At 47.4% G+C, this 19157-nt stretch overlaps 1 protein-coding gene across 1 annotated transcript; it reads left to right on the top strand.

Annotated features, from left to right (window-relative positions):
• Window positions 1–6258: 6258 nt before the first annotated feature.
• On the top strand, window positions 6259–14379 carry LOC105081773 (MARVEL domain-containing protein 1). The gene is made up of 2 exons (XM_074373814.1): window positions 6259–8528; window positions 9967–14379. The coding sequence occupies exon 1, from the start codon at window positions 6444–6446 to the stop codon at window positions 6963–6965; it is 522 nt and encodes a 173-aa protein (XP_074229915.1). The 5' UTR covers window positions 6259–6443; the 3' UTR covers window positions 6966–8528; window positions 9967–14379.
• The last annotated feature ends 4778 nt before the right edge of the window (window positions 14380–19157 follow it).

Below are 19157 nucleotides of genomic sequence, written 5' to 3'. Positions count from 1 at the left end.
TTGATTAATTTAATGGAGGTACTGGGGATTGAACCTAGGACCTCTTGCATGCCAAGCAGGCACTCTACTGCTGAGCTATACCATCCCTGCTGCAGCCATTTTTTAAAAAACCACCATAGAGCAGAACTAGAATTCAGACCCCAGCAGATAGGCTCAGACCCCAGCAGTTAGTCTCAAACCCCACTTGCTTAGTTACAGCGCATTTATAAGAGAAGACAGCCTTGGGAGAGGTAGGCCTCCTAAAGCATTTCAACTCCACTGAAGACTTGTTGCTTCTCTTGGTCCCTGAATGTTGGCTAATTTGGCATCTTTCCTGATGGGTCAGGGCCAGGTCCTCTTAGATCTCTAGTGACTCTTGTGAACTTTGATCTCTTTGGGCCATGGCAGCAGTGTCCTACCCTTCCTGTCTAGGTTAGGGGACATTTCTGAACAGCAAAGAAAGAACCAGAATTGGGAAAAATCTCCATGATTCACCACATCCTTAAGAGGTCCAGTGATAATGGGAGGTTGGAGACCCAAATGGTAGTGGAAGGGAGACTACATTTGCCTTTTTTAAATTGAAGTATAGTTGATTTGCAATGTTGTGTTAATTTCTGGTGTACAGCCTAGTGATTCAGTTATACATATATATATATATATTCTTTTTCATTATAGGTTATTATAAGCTATTGAATATAGTTCCCAGTGCTATACAGTAGGACCTTGTTGTTTACCTATTTTATATTTAGTAGTTTGTATCTGCTAATCCCAAACTCCCAGTTTATTTTCCCCACCCATTCCCCTTTGGTAACCATAAGTTTATTTTCTATGTTTGTGAGTCTGTTTCTGTTTTGTAAATGAGTTCATTTGTGTCATTTTTTTAAGATACCACATATAAATGATATCATATGATATTTGTCTTTCTCTGATTTACCTCACTTAGTATGATAATCTCTAGGTCCATCAATGTTGCTGCAAATGGCATTGTTTCATTTATTTTTATGGCTGAGTAGTATCCTATTGTGTATACATACACACACACACACATATATATACCGCATCTTCTTTATCCAGTCATTTGTTGATGGCCATTTAGGTTGTTTCCATGTCTTGGCTATTGTAAATAGTCCTGCTATGGGCATTGGGGTGAATGTATCACATTTGTTTTTTTACTGTGTGGTTTCAGTGGGTCATGTCTTGTAAAGAGTCATTTGTAAGACTGGGGAAAAGTTCATGGCTAAAGTAGATTCAGGGAATTTAAGGCAGCTATAGAATTTCTAATGGTCTGGAAATCTAAATTTAGTTCCTAGCTTAATGAGTCTGAACCTCATTTTCCTCAACTGTCAAGTGGAGATAATGAACAACCTGTCCCACAAGGTGGCCAGGGCTGAGGAGGTGATGCAGGTTAAACACTCAGCACAGAGCATCATCTGACGGTACCCAGGGCCGACTCCAGCCCAGCCCTTGGCGGCCACTCCTCTTGTTTTAAAGCTCCAGCTGTGGGTGAAGCGGAGACACTGGGGCCCTTTCCTGGGGCCTCCTTGCATAGCAGGGTGAGAAATGGGAATCACATACACAGTCAGGCTCCCCAAGCAGAACTGGGGACCTGTGACAACCACATTCACTCTCGAGGCCCCTTGCCTGGCCCCCTACCCTCTGACCATCTCCACCAAATTGAGACCATTCTCTTTGCTGCCACCCAGGGGCAGCCTTCTGATGTCTTCCCACCTCCTCCCAAGTCCCAGAGATATGCAGTAATTAAAAGCCTGGATTTGGAAATCAAATATCTGAATTCCATCGTCCACTAGCTATGTGATATTGGAGAAGTCACATAACGTCCCTGTACCTCAGTTTCCTCATTTTCAAGCCGAGGTGGTCTGACAGCCCCAACCTCACAGGGCTGTCATGGGAAGTAAACGAGACAAGTGCAGAAAGCACCGGGCGGGTGCCTGGCTCACGGGCAGTGCTCTGCAGACGTCACTTTTACTCTTGGGCCACTTCCACTTTTATCCAAGGCTGACGGGCAGGCTGGTGGGACTGACTCAGTCCACCCTGGCTCGGGTGTCCATCCTCACGGGTGAGGTCCCTCCTTCCCCCAGGACCATGGACCACTGAGATCTGTACCTCCCCATCCCAGGTCCCAGCAGGAGGCAGCCCCTTGACAGTGTGGTTTCAGGGCCACCTACCTTGGCCACCCACAGTTACTGAGCCTTGCCAGGCAGTGTCCTGGGTGGCTTCACATAAAGATTGGCCTCAGGGGGTATCTGTGGCTCAGGTGTGGTCCTGGCCAGCTTCCTCTGGAGAGTGAGGGCTGAGCTTTGCCAGAGTCAAACACCTTCACTACTTACCCAGGCCCTGCCCGTGGCCCCTCGCCTCTGCCTCTGCCCAAAAGTACCCAGAGTCCTGGCTGCCTCATGTCTCCAGCAGAGGCCCAAGAATTCCTTGGGAGCTGGATTAACAAATTCAAGAGCCCCCCAGAGTCCTACCTAGCTCCATCCAGAGAGGGCCCCACCCACCACCCCAGTAGCCTGTGTTCCCACAGTCTGGTGGGAGCCACATTGGGAACAGGCCTGGAGGCATAAGCCACTTGGTCCACAGATGAGAGTGTGTGTCCTGGCCTGGCTCACAGAGCTCCTGCAGAGCCCCCTGTCCTGTAGCTGCAGGGAACTTCCTGTCTGGGTGCCATCCCAATGGTGTCACAGAGTGAACATGGACTGGATTGTGAGTCAGGAGACATAAGCTCTAAACTTGGCTCCACCAGCTGTGTGACCTAAGGCAAGTCACTTACCCTTTCTGGGCCTGTTTACCCCCTTCCATAAAACGAGAAGCCTGGAGCAAATGATCTTTAAGGCCTCCTCCAGCTCAGGCACGTTCTTCCTTGTAGCACAATGCCAGGCAGACAGTAGGTGTTCAGGAAACATTTATCTAGTAATTTAAGTACAAGATTCAAGGCAGGATTCTCCAGGTCCCTGCACCCATCTGCTTTCTCACTCTGAATTTTGCATCTGCTGCTAGCTGATTTGTGTCAAGTGCCAGCTCAGGGCTTGAAACATAATAGTGTTAAACCATGTGAGTTGAATCCGTATATGTAGTCTGTTTACAGTAACTCGGAGACTGACGGCAGAACAGAATCTGAGTTGAACAATAGGAGCTGATCATGGGATCTCAGGGTGGACTACACTTTCCTCCTTGGTACAGGTTGCCTCTCCCTCTGCGCATACTGCACGTCATTGCACTGGGGCTCAGTGTCAAAGTGCCACTACTGTTCCCTAAACGATCTAGCCCTGCTTTTGCTCACATTGTTCCTTCTGCCTTGTCCAAGACACCTATCCCCCACCTCTGCTTGTCAAAATTCTATCCATCTTCAAATGACACTTTGTTTTTGAAGCTTTCCCCTGCCCTCCCATCACACATACTCTCCCTTCCCTTTTGTATTTTCCTTGTAATTCTCATCTATGCCTCTCTTTTGTGTCCACAACTGTCCCTTCCTTGCCAGCAGAGTGCAAACACTTTGAGGGCAGGAGTTTGTCCTCTTCATTCCTGCGTTTCACCCAGACTGCATCCAGCAGGTGCTTAGACCACATCTGTTGATTTGGAGGTATCAAGATATTTGTGCATAGTTATGCTTTTGCAGAGTCTGATGGACTGACTGCCCCTTGGAATGTCTCCAAGATTCCAGAGGCTAAATATATCTCCCCAAAGCCAGGGCAGGGCACTTCCTTGTAAGGAGTAGGATTCATTTGCCTTGTGAAGCTGAAGGCTGTGTCCACCAGGTGGCGCCTCATCCTCAACTCTCCGGTTGCCTTTTTTAGAAGAGGAAAGGATTCTCTTTCCTGTCTCTAAATGTTTGTTGGCTTAGGTCCCCCACTTACAGAGACAGTTTGTGTGGCATAGTTCCCTGTTATCAGTCCAGCACCCAGATTCAGTGCCCAGCTACCCATTCTCCACTCAAGACTGGCACCCTGAAGAAATTGAGGGTGTCCCTCCAGAGGTTGCTAAGTGATGCTGAGGGAAAAGCCCCCTAAAATCGGTATCAGAAGACCTAGGTTTGTGTCCCCACACTGACACTTAGTGGCTGTGTTTCTTTGGGCAAGTCATGTAACCTCTCTGGGTCCCTGTGAGTGTGGCTGAGAATAAACTATGAGAAGGTACATAAAAGCACTTTGAATGTGGACCTGGAGTCAGCCATAACCAGGCTCCTGTTTGAACTATCACACATCAGCTCTGTGAGCATGGTCCACTTCCTCAACCCTCTAAGCCTGGCTTTCCCCATCAGTGAATCAGAGTTAATTCCAGTTGTTTTAAAGAGTTGGTATAAGGATTAGATAGAACAATAAACGTACAGTGTACATGACAGTGCCTGGTGTAGAGTAAGCATTCAGTTCCTAACAATCTCATGTACAGTATGTGTCCCTAGTCCTTAAAATAGTGCCCAGCAGTTAGTAGGTGCTTAATATATATTTGCTGAATGAAAGGACTTCAAAGATGAGGAAACGGAGGCACAAAGAGGTTAAACACACACACACACACATACACACACACACACACACACACACACACACACACACATCAGGTGCCAGCACTAGGGAACGGTGAAGCAGTGAGAAATATCCCTGCAGTCTGTCTCCAGGAACTGCACCCTGAATCTCTATGCCATGCTGACAAAAATGAGGGTGGTACACACCACCCTTTGTTCATTTAAGATATGCATTTAGAGTTTTCTCAGGTATCTGTAGGTGGGGCTGAGTTGGCAGTGAGAGGCATTAGCTCCCTGAGAAGCCACATAGTTTTTCTCCCCCAAGGGGAGCCAGGGACCAGTGGCTTCATCCATGACCAGGAGACGAGGAGCTCTGCAGAGTAGGATAAACTGGGAGCTTGATGCACACACGGTCCCCGGGACAAGAGGGCTCCTCTCACTTCCATTGCTGTTCCTGTAGCCACCCAGTCATCCACTCCAGACATTTACTGAATCTCCTACGTGCCAGGCACAGGCAAAGATGGATAAGATGTGATTACCAATGATTATCATGTAGCTGATTCAGATCTACCACAGAGGGATCCTCCAAGGAGGGGGCCTAGAAGAGCAGCAATCAACCATCTGGGAGGCTAAACCAAAGGGAGAAGCATTTAAACTGGGCATTGAAGGACAAATAGGAGTTTGCCAGCCAAGTGGGGTCTAGGAATGAAAGGCATTCTGAGCCTGTTTGGGACGCTTAAGAGGTTTGAAGTTGGAACGCTGGGTGAGAGCATGGGTAAGAAAAGGAAGTAGAAAACCAGGGAACTGGAAGTCAGTTAGGGCCAGATTGTGAAATACGCCCATAGAAGAGATGGAACACTATCCTGTGGTCCATAGGGGAAGCAGTGTATATACAACCAGGTCTGTGTTTTAGAAAGATGCCACAGTGCACAAAGGTTGGATTGGAAGGGTAAGGAAGAGAAACCAGCTGCAATTACCAGCTTTGTGTCTTAACCCCTCTAGGCTTCTTTTTCCTCCTTAGTAAGTGAGGAAAATAGTTGTACATATCTCCTGGGTGGTTTTGAGGCTTAAATGAGAATACCTGCAAAGCACAGTAATAGCAATAATGTAAAGCATTGTTAGGCTCATGGGCTTTGCTGGGTTTGTGTCCTGGTCATGCTGAGAAGGCTGTTTTTAATACGCTCGATGGGAAAGAAGATTGAAAAAGAGATTGCACTGATAGGACTCTGCAGCGTGGGAGAAGCAGTGGGATTCTAAGTGAATGACGGTCCCTTTCTCTGACACGAAGAACTCGGATGGCTGAGTCAAGGTCTGAGCCCACCTTTGGAAAGAATAAGTCTGAGGTGGGCACTGGCAGGAAATGGTATTCCAGATGTCCAGGTGAGAACAGATGTCGGTTCAAGCCCCGCACTGCTCTCCTCTGCTCTCCTCGAGCGCCAAGGAAGGGCCGGGAGGCCCGGTGGGCAGTAGTTGAGAAAGAAAAGGGCCCAGCCTGAGGCTGACAGGACGCTCCAATTCAAGATGACAACTCTCCTCTTCGAGGCTGGACCGGAGCAAGGGAGGCAGGGCAGGCAGGGTGGGCAGATGTGGCAAACTTGGCTCAGTCGGACCGAGCCGCCCTGCCCTGAGGAGAAAGGAATCCGAGCTGGGAGTTTGGCGCCGATGCGAAAGGGGGGCACCAGGGTGGTGTGCGAGGCCCAGAGAGAAGGCAGGAAGCCGGGAGGAGGGAGTCGGGTGGAGGCGGTGGAGGGGAAGGGAGAGGGCGGGCAGGAGGGGTGGAGAGAGAGAGAGACCGAGAGAAAGGAGGGTTAGGGGGAGGAGTGAGGGGAGGAAGGGTGGAGAGCAGGAGAGAGGAAGAGAGGACTCCGAGGGGTGCGAGCAGGCCGAGGCGGGCGCAGGGGGACGTCGGCCCGGCCGCCCCCACGAGCCAGGCGCCGCCATTCCGCTACTCGGGGCGCCGCCGCCGCCGCCACCGCGCCCGGGGGCCATGCTCCCGCCGCCCCCGCGCCAGCCGCCGCCCCAGGCGCGCACGGCCCGCGGCGCGGTGAGCCTGCAGCGGGCCTTCCTGCGCGGCCCGCTGGGCGTGCTGCGGCTGCTGCAGCTGCTGGCCGGCGCCGCCTTCTGGATCACCATCGCCACGAGCAGGTACCAGGGCCCCGTGCACTTCGCGCTCTTCGTGTCGGTGCTCTTCTGGCTGCTGACCCTGGGCCTCTACTTTCTCACGCTGCTGGGCAAGCACGAGCTGGTGCCCGTGCTGGGCTCGCGCTGGCTGGTAGTCAATGCGGCGCACGACCTGCTGGCGGCCGCACTCTACGGCGCCGCGACGGGCATCATGATCAGCCAGACGCAGAGCCACAGCTACTGCAACCTCAAGGATTATCAGATGTCCTGCGCTTACCACGCCTTCCTGGCGGCCGCCGTCTGCGGCGGCCTCTGCCTCGGCCTCTACCTGCTCTCGGCGCTCTACGGCTGCTGCCGCCACTTCCAGGGCGAGCAGGAGGTGGCATGAAGCCGCCGCGCCGCGGGGCCGGGGACCCGTCCTTCCAGCCGCCGCCGCCCCGCGCCCGTGCGCCCCGGCGCCCTCCCCTCGCCACGCGTTCCTGCCGCCGCCCGCGCCCCGGCGCCCTGATCGCAAATTCCAGCCCGACGGCAGCGCCGCCGCCCAGAGTCTGGACCGCAGCGCGGGACGCGCCGTCTCCTGGGACCATGGCAGGGCTGCGTCCGAAGGGCGGACTCACACTTGCAGACCCGCCGCCCCGAGGCCAAGCCTCGCGGTTCCTCTTCCCCTTCCCCGCCGAGAGCGAGACGTGGACAGGCGCCGCGTAGATCCGGGGGAGGCTCCCAAATTGGAACCAGTCTTCTGGCGGCGCCACTGCCCCCTCCCCCCCGCCCCGCATTGGAAGAGCACCCCCTTGCCCTGGCCCCTCTTCCAGCCCCAAGTGCTGGAAAAAAAAAAAAAAAAAAAAAAAAAGGCAGGCGCGCCGCCTTGGGCGGAGCTGGGGACGGGCCTCCACTGGTCCAGGGATGAGCGACGAGTTCAGTCTTAGTTTGGGATTGTGCGGGCATCCTGCGCAGTCCTTCCGGATCCATTCCTTGGTATTTTGATGTTTTGGGGTGGGGCCCATCTACAAAGGTGAGGAATGATAGGAAGGGCCCGCGGGCTGTATGCATGCGCCTTTGGAGTCTTTCTTCTCAGCATGTTTGTCTTTGTCTTCGCAGTTCATGGAGGCCAGGCTCTAACGCCCACTAGCTTCCCTGGCCTCGCCTTCCCAGCCTTCCTCTCACAGGCTTCTGCTCCACCCCCACCTCCCAATACCTGTCAAGGAGTGTTAGGGGACCTCAGCCCTTTTTACAGTTGGAGACTCAGAGCTTGCTCTTGGGAACAGCCAGAGTAAGATCAGAACCCAGTCTTTAGACTCCCAGTCTAATGCTGTTTACATTAAAGCAGTGGATGTTTCCAGGAATCCTGGCTCAGGAGCTGTCCTCTAAAAGAAGGTTTCAAGACCAAATGGGCTTGTTAAAGGTGCTGTCTCCCCTTCTTGGAGATTCTTGATGCTATATTCACGATGCTCATAGCATATCAAAGGCTCTGAGAAGTCCTGCTGTAAAAGAAGCCCGAGGAATTTAGTTTGGTGTTAACTGCTTCTGGACCTGAATCAGTTTTTCCTACCTTAAGGTTCCAAGCAGTCCTGTGTTGTCCTGGCCCATTTATCACCAAGGGGCCCAACTACTTGGCTGTGATCTGTTTGAAGATGTGAGGCATTCCATCTCTTCCCCAGGGAATTTCTTTAGCAGAGGGACACTACCCTCCCAGGTCCCAGTCCCCCTCCGCCCCAGCCCCCCATGAGAAGATAGCTGCCCCTGCCAGGGACTTGGGAACTGTGGATTTGAACATTCCTCTATATTGTTTGGGAAATGAAGCCAAGGTTGTCCAGACAGTTTCCCAGTCAAAAGGAACACCACCTGTGAGAGATGCTGGCGTTGACGGTGAGCAGCTGGCCAGGAGTGGGTCACACCAAAGAGAGAAGAAAACTCTGGATCAGGGGTGGACAGCTGGCCCAGCCTCGGTAAGGTAAGAAGCTTCTTGGCTTTCTGAAGGGGTCTTAGGACTTTGAATAAACAAACAAAATAACAAAACCCAGTGCCCCCTCCTTTTCTAAAAGTTAAGAGATTTTTATTCAGAGAGAAGTTGCAGGAGTGACACTAATAACCAAAATGTCCAAGAAGTTGTGACAATTCAACCTTTTTGCTAAATCCTGCAGAAGGCTGCTCTTTGAAAAAGTTCAGCCCTCTCTGGGTTAGAAACTGGAATGGGGGAGGCCAGAATGTGTTTTTGTGAGCATGTTTTTAAAGCTTAGGTGGAGAGGTCTTAGGTTTCCCTGTTGTAGTGGTGAAGATCTGGGGGAGGTGTGTGTGTGTGTGTGTGTGTGTGTGTGTGTAGTGCTTATGTAAGTTTTACATAGTCACTGTCTTTGCATTTATCCAGCCCCACTGTGTGCCCAGCACTGCTCAAAGCACTTAAAGTATTCATTTCATTCTCTCAACAACCCTATTGACCTGGGTTCTGTTATTCTTCTCATACTCTATGTGACAAAAATGAATCACAGAGAGGTTAAGTAGCTTACCTTGTCTCCCAGCTGATGAGTGGTGGACCTAGGATTTGAATCCTGGCAATCTGACTCTTCAGAACCAGGCCATACTATCTACAGTAGGGGTCAATACATGTTAGATACTGTTAACACAGGAAAGTTTTAGGAAAGAAAATTTTTAATTGTGCTAAAATATTTATAACATAAAACCTACCATTTAAACCATCTTTAAGTGTACAGATCAATGGCATTAAGTACATTCATGCTGTTGTGCAGCCATCAGCATCATCCATCTCCTGAAATTTTTCATCTTGCAAAACTGAAACTCTGTACCCATTGAAGTTGTGGTTATGTGTATTGTTGTGGTTGTTTTCTCTCCTCCGGGAAATCCCAGAACACAGCCCTTCAGTGTATCAGTTAGGCTGGGGTCCTGCTGCCATACTCCAGGCAGGGTACCCGTTCCCTCAGCTCCCACTGCTGCTGTCAGCCGGAGACTGGGGGTGGGCTTTGCTGGGATACTTGGGTGTGTCTTGGAAGCCCAGCAATTTTGGTTCTTCTGTTGCGGATTTCCATGTTGCTGAGGCCATGGAAACTCCCAGAGCCAGTCATGCTGACCTCTCCCAGGGCCCACTTCCCTGGGCCAGCAAAACCATTCTGGCCTGGGCAGCAGAGGGCCTCAGAGTTTTGATTGGCCATAGAGGGAGGCAGAGCAAGGGAACAGACTTTGCCCAGCGGCTCCCTTTCTGTATCATTCAGTGGAGGAGCCAGGATGATAAAGATTTATTTTGCCTTGACACAGAGAAATCTCTATTCTCCTCCTGCTATGACTTGGGGACAAACTTCCGGATACCTGGAACCGGCCCAGAACCCTAAACAGTGGGTTTGGAGTTCCAGCATGTGTTCCTCTTCTCTTTGTTTTAGGTCGCTACATAAGCCGCATCCTCAGCTCAGCTCCAGCCCTCTGAGGACCTCTTCTTAGCCCCCAGCCCATGGTGCTCTGTCTGTGATCAGGTGACCTTACTCAGGAGCAGAAGTCTCCTTGGCCTTCGTGGTACCTTATCCATCCAGATGTGCCTACAGCATTCCAGAGCTCACTGGCTCTTCTCAGTGTGCCTTCCTGCTTGGCCTCCAGCTACTTCTCCAGATGTGAGAAGGACATGAAGATGGCTCCCACACCCACCCTCTTCTCCCCCTCGAGGCCCTGGGCCATGGGAATGGCCACCTGAGCTGGCCTGGAACTTTTGGATACTGGAGGCAGTCTCATTGGCGTCCCACTTTGGCCTCTAGGACTCAATCCAACCTGAGACCGCTGTGGGCTGCCCACAGCCCAAAAACCCTTTCAGGCCCAGAAGAGGATTTCTCAGTGTTCTGCAAAAGGCCAGAAGAGAGGGTGGGCATGGGAGGGTGAGGGTGGATGGGGAGAGGGGACCGATGTGCCTTATTCAATAGTTTGGTGGTGATTACTAATAATGCTTTTCTGAATAATAAAGTTTGGTTTGTCTGATCTTGGTGCATGTGTTTTCTCCCCTGGCCCCCTGCAGTGACCTTCTGCCAGGTCCCCCAGCCTCACTCCATCTTCCTATTTTGCACACTGTTGTCTGCCTCCTCTCTGTCTCTCCAGCTTCCCCTCCTGGGAGGGAAGGAAAAATTAGGTCACAGATTCCCACTACAGTTAGGGCAGGACACAGGAACCAGATGGAAGAAAACTGCCTGTGTCTGTCCCTGGCTGAGGCTGGAGGGAATTCCTGAGGCTCCAGCTCCGGCTCTCAATGGGCCCTCTGTTTGGAAAGCTCCTTTGCCTGATGGGCAGGCACAGAATGACCAGAAGTGTCCTGTTCTGGTCCAAGCCCATCTTTTTATAGAAGGGGAAATGAACCCCAGGGTAGAGTGGCAACTTGCCTAATGTCGCAGGGCTAAATGGACTCTCTGGGAGCCCAGGCTCTGGTCCTTTCCTGCAGATCATTGTGCCTGTTTTGGTGTTGCCTCTTGGACACACTCATCTGGTCCTCTCTCCCCGCCCTTCTAGCCGCAGTTGGCTGACTGAGGTGCCCTGGAAAGGGCTGGAGGGCACTTAACAGGCTTCCTTGTCAGCTCCTCCTTCCCGTCCCCTGGGCCTGAAGTCTGCAGCCAGAACAGAGAGTCTTACTGGCAGATCTCAAAGCTCGCCTAGAACAGCCCCAGGCAGGGATCTGATGTGTGCTCTACACCCCAGTCTCTTCCAAAGCACCTTCCCCAACAGAGCACAAACATACCCTCTCATTCTCATCTTCCTCTTCATGCTTTGGATTTCCAGGGTAAAGGAAACCTCCACCAGCTGCCCAGGAGCCTCCCCTCCCTTCCTCCCCTCTTCCATCTATGTCTTTTCATGAATATGCAAAATAAACAGTGGTCTTTACACACAGGCTGATAAGTCCCCTGCTCTACTTTAGCTTGGTGGATCATTTGCAAATGAAAATGTGCTTCTGCTTGCATTATCTTATTTGATCTTGTCACCAGTCTCAGAGGTTGGCATTGTCATCCCCATTCAATAGAAGAAATAGAGCCCCAGAGAGGAGAAGGGCCTTATCCCGTGGGCTAACGACTGGCTCGTGGCACGGCTGGGCCTGGAAGGGAGATGTTCTGACACAACCCTTGGCAGCTAGCCGGTTGCTAAGCCCTGGGGGCCTCTGGCAGTCTCTGCGGTGGAGGTGGAGTTTGGTTTTCCCTCCTGGAGACCAGGTGTGCAGAAATGGTCTGATCTGACATTTCCTGTTTAATGGTGGGGGCACTTTTTGAAATAAGATACTGCTCCTTGGGGACATAATTGAGTCCAACTGGGTCTGGGGAATCCAAGGGATTTGTTCATTACTATTACCTTTCCTGCTTTTCTAGGGATGGGAGTAGGATGGTCGAGGGTGAGGAAGGAGAATTAATAAATCACCTTTTAAGGAGAAAAAGGAAAAAACAGGGATATGAGAGAAAGATCTGGTTAGCACTATTTGTATTTTTATTGTTTTTGTTTGTTATGATCACTATTTGTAGAATAAAACAGCAAGATATACCCATCAAAAATTTTTAACTGTACAGAAGTGTACAAAGTGTAAAGAGAAGTTATTCAATCATCCTAACCTCACACCCAAGAGATACACTTTTGTTAACTATTAACCCTCTTTCCTTAATCTTTTCAATTTTATTTTTTATTGACGTGTAGTTAATTTACAATGTTAGTTTCAGGTGTACAGTAAAACGATTCAGTTATACATATACATACTTATATATACATATATATTTTCAGATTCTTTTCCATTATAGCTTATTACAAGAAATTGAATATATTTCCCTAATTTTTATAACTAATTAAACATGTGGGTGCACACACACACACACACATACATTCAGACTCTTCGGGGGAGGGTATAGTTCAGTGGTAGAGCACATGCTTAGCATGCATGAGGTCCTGGCTTCAGTCCCCAGTACCTCCATTAAAAAAAATAAGTGAGGATAATAGTAGTACCTACCTCCCCGGGCTGTTGAAAGGGCTTGATGAGGTGCTGCACACAGAGCAGAGTGACTGGCAATTAGTCTGTGCAGTTCAGCTCTCAGCAGTGCAACGCCATTGGGAGAGCTTCATAAGACTATCTTTGTAAAATGCAAGCCTGAGCCATAGTAAGTTCTCATAAACATTAATTCCCTTCTCTCTCACTCTACCGGGCTCTCTCCCCACCTGAAGAGGGACAAGTCTCAGCAGCTATGGACTGAACCCTGTACTGTTCTTTCTTGTGTCTTGATTTATGCTTTTTTGAAAAGATAGTACAGAGGCGTTAAAAAAGTATCATCACCTTCCTGAAGGTCAGGACCATCGCCTTCTTTACAGAATCTGGGATCCTTCTTTGCCCTCCTTTTTATTCCCTTTAGTAGTCCCTGGACTGTGCCTCTGTGCACCAAGAAGTTCTGCCTCCTTTTAGCCTGGAAGGAAGACTCACTGTTGTCATCTTGTTTTCTGAAGTTCAAGTCCATCTGCAGAGATGGACTGACTGTGATTTTTCAGGTGTCAGTAGTTGAACGTTCACAGACTCCCATCATTATGTGTTTGTAGGATCTGCCATGATTGCATTCGAGTCAAAACTTGTCCAGGAACATAGGGCATTTACAGAACAGTTATGTGCTTGGTTTCCCTAGCTGTTTCGTATATGAACATCTCACAACACATCTTTCCTAACATCCTGGTAAACTCTCTTGTATTTTTCAGCTTGTCACCATCTCCTCCCAGTCATCCCTAGGAACTACTGAACTCACTAAGTTTATTTTTCTTTTTAAGTTAAATTGATGAACTATCTCACTGACCTTAAAACAGGAAGCCAGAAGACCAAGATGATGGGGTCTTTTTTGTAGTGACTGTGATAGCGATTTTAATAATGATGCTATTCTTATTGATAATGGCATTAATAGTAATAAAGATTACACAATGTCCCAATGGCTTGTGTTCACTGTTTGCAAAAACATTTTTACATTCGTTATTTCATCTCACCTCATATGAACAGATAAACAGCATAGATAATAACCACATAATCATATTTTGTAGATGAGGGTCAGAGAGGTGAAACCGTTGCATGTACATATATATACATATATGCTTAAAAACAGATTAATTAGGGTATACTTCTGCATTAAACTGCACATGGTTCAAATGTACACTTTGATGAGTTTTGACATATGTGTCCACTTGTGAAATCACCAGCACAATTAAGACTGTGGATGTATCCACTGTGCCCCAAGGCTTCTTGGTGCCCCTTTGTAATCTCTCTGGTTTTTCTCTTCCCAACTCCCCACCCTAGACAACTACGGATCTGCTTCCTATGACTATAGATTAGTTTATATAAGTGGAATGTACAGTATGTGCTTTTCTTTCTTTCTTTCTTTTTTTCTGGGGAAGGGTCAGTGTCTGGCTTCTTTTGCTCAATCATTTTGGGGCTCATTCATGATATTGTTGTAACAAGAGTTCATTCATTTTTAGGCTGAGTATTATTCCATTGTTTGGATATACCATAATTTGTTTATCCATTCACCTGCCGATGGACATTTGTATTGTTTCAACTTTTTGGCTATTGTAAATAAAGCTGCTGTGAAAATTCATGTACAAGTCTCTGTGCAGACACATGCATTCATTTCTCTTTGGAAGTAACTAGTGGTGGTATGGTTCAGCTGTGTGGTAGGTGTATTCTTTTTGTTATTTTTATTGTCTATGTTCCAGATGAAGGTTTTTTTTTTTTTTTTTGTATGTGTGCTCTTTGTCTGACATTTGTATCAGGGATGGTAATTCTGGGCTCACAATAAATTGGAAAGTTTTCCACCTTATTCTGTTCTCTGGAATAGTTTGACTAAATCATTTTATTGATGGGTTTGAAAAAATTGTCCACAAAATAGTCTGATGCTTTTAGGGAGTTTGTTGGTTGATTCTTTCAATTTCTTTAATGTGATTGATCCATACAGGTTCTTTGTGGGTCACCTGCTACTCTTTCATTGGTAGCAACTTGGGTTGTCTCTCCCATTAATTCTTCCATCTAAGTTTCCAATTTAGGATTAGAACATTTTGAGGGAAGAATTCCATGCTATTCTTCTCTGTGTTCCTATGAAAGGCATATAATAAGTAGTCATTTGGCGGAATGAATGAATATTGATGTTTAGCTGCTATGACAAACACACCCCAACATTTCAGTGGCTTAATATAATGAAAGTCTATCTGCTGTTCACATACAAACCTCTTTCTTCCTCACACAGCTGACCATTGTGGGTGTTCCAGGTCAGCGGGAGGCTTTTCATTATGATTCAGGGACTCAGACTCCTTCCACTTTGTGGCCTGGCCATCCCCTGTGTATTGAGATGGCATTTGGAAGAAGACAGGGAGAAATGGATTTCTGACATTTTAATGCCTTGGTCTGGAAGTGACACTCATCACTTCCACTCACTTCCCTTGGGGAGTCACATGACCTGATCCATATGTAAAGGGGTTGGGAAATGTAGTGCCTGGCTGGGCTTCTGCTGCCCAGCTACAACCCTATACCATGGAAAGGGGAACAGGACTTTCTGGTGGACAGTTAACTGCTTCTTTCATGAGAGGCCACAGGTTTTATTGCTGAGGTTTTCATTGCCCTGCTCTGTGAGACTTTTGTTGTGCCCGCGTTTGATGAATGGTTGTTTTCATGGCTGCCAAGAGCTGTTGAGTAAGAGTGTAACTGCAGACTTTCATTTCCTTGCTGTGTTTGTCTGACAACTCACTGTGTCACAGCTGGAAAACTCATTACTCATGAGGACTTCCTTCCCAGGTACAAGAAAATAAAGATGTATTTATTGAACACTTTCCAGGGCCACGGCAATGAGCGATTAACCCAAAAGTACACTCAAATATTAAATTTGAATGTGAGAGAAAAAAGCCAAACATTAAGAAAATCTAAACATGCATGCCGAATATTTCTTTCAATTATTTGTTCATTTTCAAAATGGAAACAATTCATATAACATAAAATTTCACACAGAAATTCTCAGTTTTAAAGTGTATAATTCAGTGGTTTTAATGTGTTCATGAAGTTGTGCAACTATCACCACTATCCATTTCCAGAATGTTCCACCACTCCAAAAAGAAACTCTGTACCTATTAGTAGTCACTCCCAAGTCCCACCCTCAGTCCCTCGCAGCCACTACTCTACTTTCTGTTTCAAAAGATTCATCTATTCTGGCCATTTCATATAAACGGAATCATACAATCTGTGGTCTTTTGTGTCTGGTTTCTTTCACATAGCATGTTTTCAAGGTTCATCCATGTTGTAGCATCTATCAATAGTTCATTTTTTTATAATGAACAATATTCCATTGAATGCATATGTCACAATTTATCCACCATTCCTTCATTTAAAAAAGTTTTAAACTGTGGCAAAATACACATAACATTTACCATCCTAACCATTTTCAAATGTACAGTTCAGTGATGCTTAGTATATTCACATTGTTGTGTGGTCATCTCTAGAACACTCCTCATTTTGCAAAACTGAACCTCATCCCCTCCTCCCTCCAGCCCCTGGCAACCACTGTTCTACTTTCTGTTTCTACTAATTTGACTGCTCTACCTACCTCATATAAGTGCAATCATACAATACCTGTCTTTGTGATTGGCTTATTTCACTTAGCATTAATGTCCTTAAGCTTCATTCATGTTGTTGTAGCATGTGTCAGGATTTCCTTACTTTTTAAGGCTGAAAAATACTCCATTGTGTGTATGTGTACATGTGTGTGTGTGTCACATTTCGTTTATCCATTAACAGACACTTGGGTTATATCCATCTTTTGGCTTTTGTGACTAATGCTGCTATGAACACGGGTGTAGAAATATCTCTTTGAGACTCTGCTTTCAGTTCTTTTGTGTATATATCCCATAAGTGGCGTTGCTGGATCACATGGTAATTCTACGTTTAATTTTTTTAGGAATTGCCATATTGTTTTCCACAGAGGCTGCACCATTTACTTTCCCATCAATAGCGCACAAAGTTTCCTGTTTCTCCACATTCTCACCACCACTTGTTATTTTTTGTTTTATTAATTTATTTCCAAATGAGCATTAATTGAGTACCAACTACACCAAGGCTCTGCTATATACTTGGCAGAAACTAGAACTGGTAAGATGTTAAGTCACAGTCTCCCTGCTTTTAGGAACTCAGGGCATGATGGGGGAAATAGACATGGCCAAGAGAAAGACTAAAATGCAAGGTGACAAGTGTTTAATAGAGATGGAACAAGGTTTTGTGTAAATACAGAGGAGGAAGTGAGGAATTATTGGGGGCAGCCTTTACCTAGAACCTGATATTCAAGCTGGATATTAAAAGGAGCAAGAGGTGATCAGGTAGAGGCAGAAGAGTAATCCAAGCGGACAGAGGAGCACAGAGCTGATGGCCAAGATGGCCTCCAGGATGCCCCAATTATTCTCAACTCCCGGTAGTTAAGCTCTTGGATAATCTTGCCCTTATGCACTGAAACACTGAAGAGTTCTGACTCATAAAGCCAATAGGATATTGTGAAAATGATAGTATGTGACCTCCAAGTACACGCCATAGAAGACCTTGCGGCTTCCTGCCTTATTTCCACTTGGATCTCTCACTCCAGGGGAAGTCAGCCGTCATGTCTTGAGGACACTCAAGATGCCTTCTGGAGAGTCCCAAATGAAGAGGAACTGAAACCTCCTGCCAGCCTGTCAGCACAAGAATGCTAGCATCTACTGGCCCACCAATGGAGGAAGCCAGTCCTCCAGCCCCATTAAGCCTTCAGATGACAGCAGCCCTGGCCAACATCCAACTGCAACCTCACAAAACCCCCTGAGCCAAAAACACTCACCAAGCTTCTTGCCATTTCCTTATCAAAACCACCTCAAAGCCAAATAATATATATTTGTTATTGTTTTAAGCCACTAAGTCTTGAAATAATTTGTGACACAGCAAGAGACAACTAATGCAGCTAGAAGCATGAGAAGACCTGGTATGCTAGAGAAATGGTGGCATGAGATACCACAGCCAGAAACCCCAAGTTTACAGAGGCTTCTGAAACATGTCCGTGTAAGGGCATGGCAAGGGCGCCATCTGGTGGAAGAAGGTGTGCTTAGACATTCCTGTCTTTCCTCTTATTTTTCCAGCTTGTTCTACCTAACGTTTCCCTCTAACACTTCTCCAAGGGCCACAGTGAAGTTCAATTATGTGGGCCACATAACCCCTTGCTTATAGATGCAAAAGCTAACTTCTGAAAATGTTGATTTAAGGTATTAATTATCCTCTTTGTCTATTCTATTTTCTCCCTTAGTCTCTCTCACCTATCTGCTCTCCAGGGGAAAACATCCATGGCACCAGGATTTGAATCAAAAAGTGAAGACGCAGAATGCTGGAGAAGGGAAAGAAGGAACTAGGAGAACTTGATTATGAAAAATCAGAGTAGGTCTTGGAAAGCAGAGTCCAGCTGACAGTCTCTAGCTACCAGGGGAAGACTTTGCTCAGTGATGTTGGCCATGACTTTTGTCCCCTTCTGGTCTTTAGAGCCTTCCTATATCTTCCAATGTTCTCCCCAAATAATGTCTGGGAGTTCTTGAATGATAACCCTCAATTCTACAGCTGCCAGGAGAGAGAACTAATAAAACTATTAGCCACAGTCAGCCCAAGGTCAGTGGTCTAGGCAGACCCAAGGAGGAAGGATTGCAGAGAAACTGAAATTTACCTTTGGAGTAAATTACTGATGGTGGAATTTCAGGTAAAGATACTGAAGAAAAATAAAATTCTTTTCTCTACTTCTCTCCTAGTCTCATTCTAAAGAGGGAGAGACAGAGTCCAGTAGACTAGCCTGGCTCCGCCACAAAGTCAGACTCTAAGAAGACTCATTCCTCTAAGAAGCAGGGGGATTTCTGAAGATGATTCAGTGGTGTATGGGGGATTTGGATATGTCTGTGTTCTGGCTGTTTGGAGGGGGAAGTAATTACTTCTGGCTGGGGCAATCAGGGAAGGAGTGCAGACATTTGACTTCTGCTTGGATGAATGGGTTGGATTTGGACCCAACGACAAGTGGGAGAAGCGCACTCTACCAGGGCTCACAGCACAAGCAATGCAAGGGGACCCTAGTGCAAGGGGCACTTGAAGGTAACAATGGAGGAGTTCAGTTGACCGAAGTTGAGGCTCCTGAAGGCGAGTAGCAGGGGATGAGGCCAGTAAATGCAGACTAAGGTGGTGGTGGTATGGTTGGGGGAGCCAGTGTCAGATGACACATGAGGTTAAAATCCCAGCTCCCAGCTACATATTGGTGAGTGACATTTGAAGTTCCTTTGCATATCTCAATTCCTCATCTGTGAAATGGTGATAACCCTGGTAGGGTTATTGGAGGAGGACTAGATAAGTTAATGCCTATAAACAGCTTAATCCAGTGCCTGCTTTCGGAGGTAAGCCCTTTGTAAATAAATGCTAGTGTTACTAATGCAAAGCCATCGGATGCATGCGTAAAGAGCGATTAACCGGGCAACGAGGCGAGAAGTGAGTTGAATTGGGAATGGCTTGCCCAGGACCTTTTATACAGTAGATACTCAGGAAACTTTGAATGGGATTGCATTCTTTACT

Source organism: Camelus bactrianus, chromosome 11 (genome assembly GCF_048773025.1).
Source record: "Camelus bactrianus isolate YW-2024 breed Bactrian camel chromosome 11, ASM4877302v1, whole genome shotgun sequence".
NCBI classification, from domain to species: Eukaryota; Metazoa; Chordata; class Mammalia; order Artiodactyla; family Camelidae; genus Camelus; species Camelus bactrianus.
The sequence above is the reverse complement of the archived record's forward strand: the minus strand, read 5'-3'. Positions and strand labels throughout refer to the sequence as shown.

What these genes read in the sequence shown, in the direction of transcription:
- LOC105081773 (XM_074373814.1), top strand. Translation starts at nt 6,444, where the DNA reads ATGCTCCCGCCGCCCCCGCGCCAGCCGCCGCCCCAGGCGCGCACGGCC.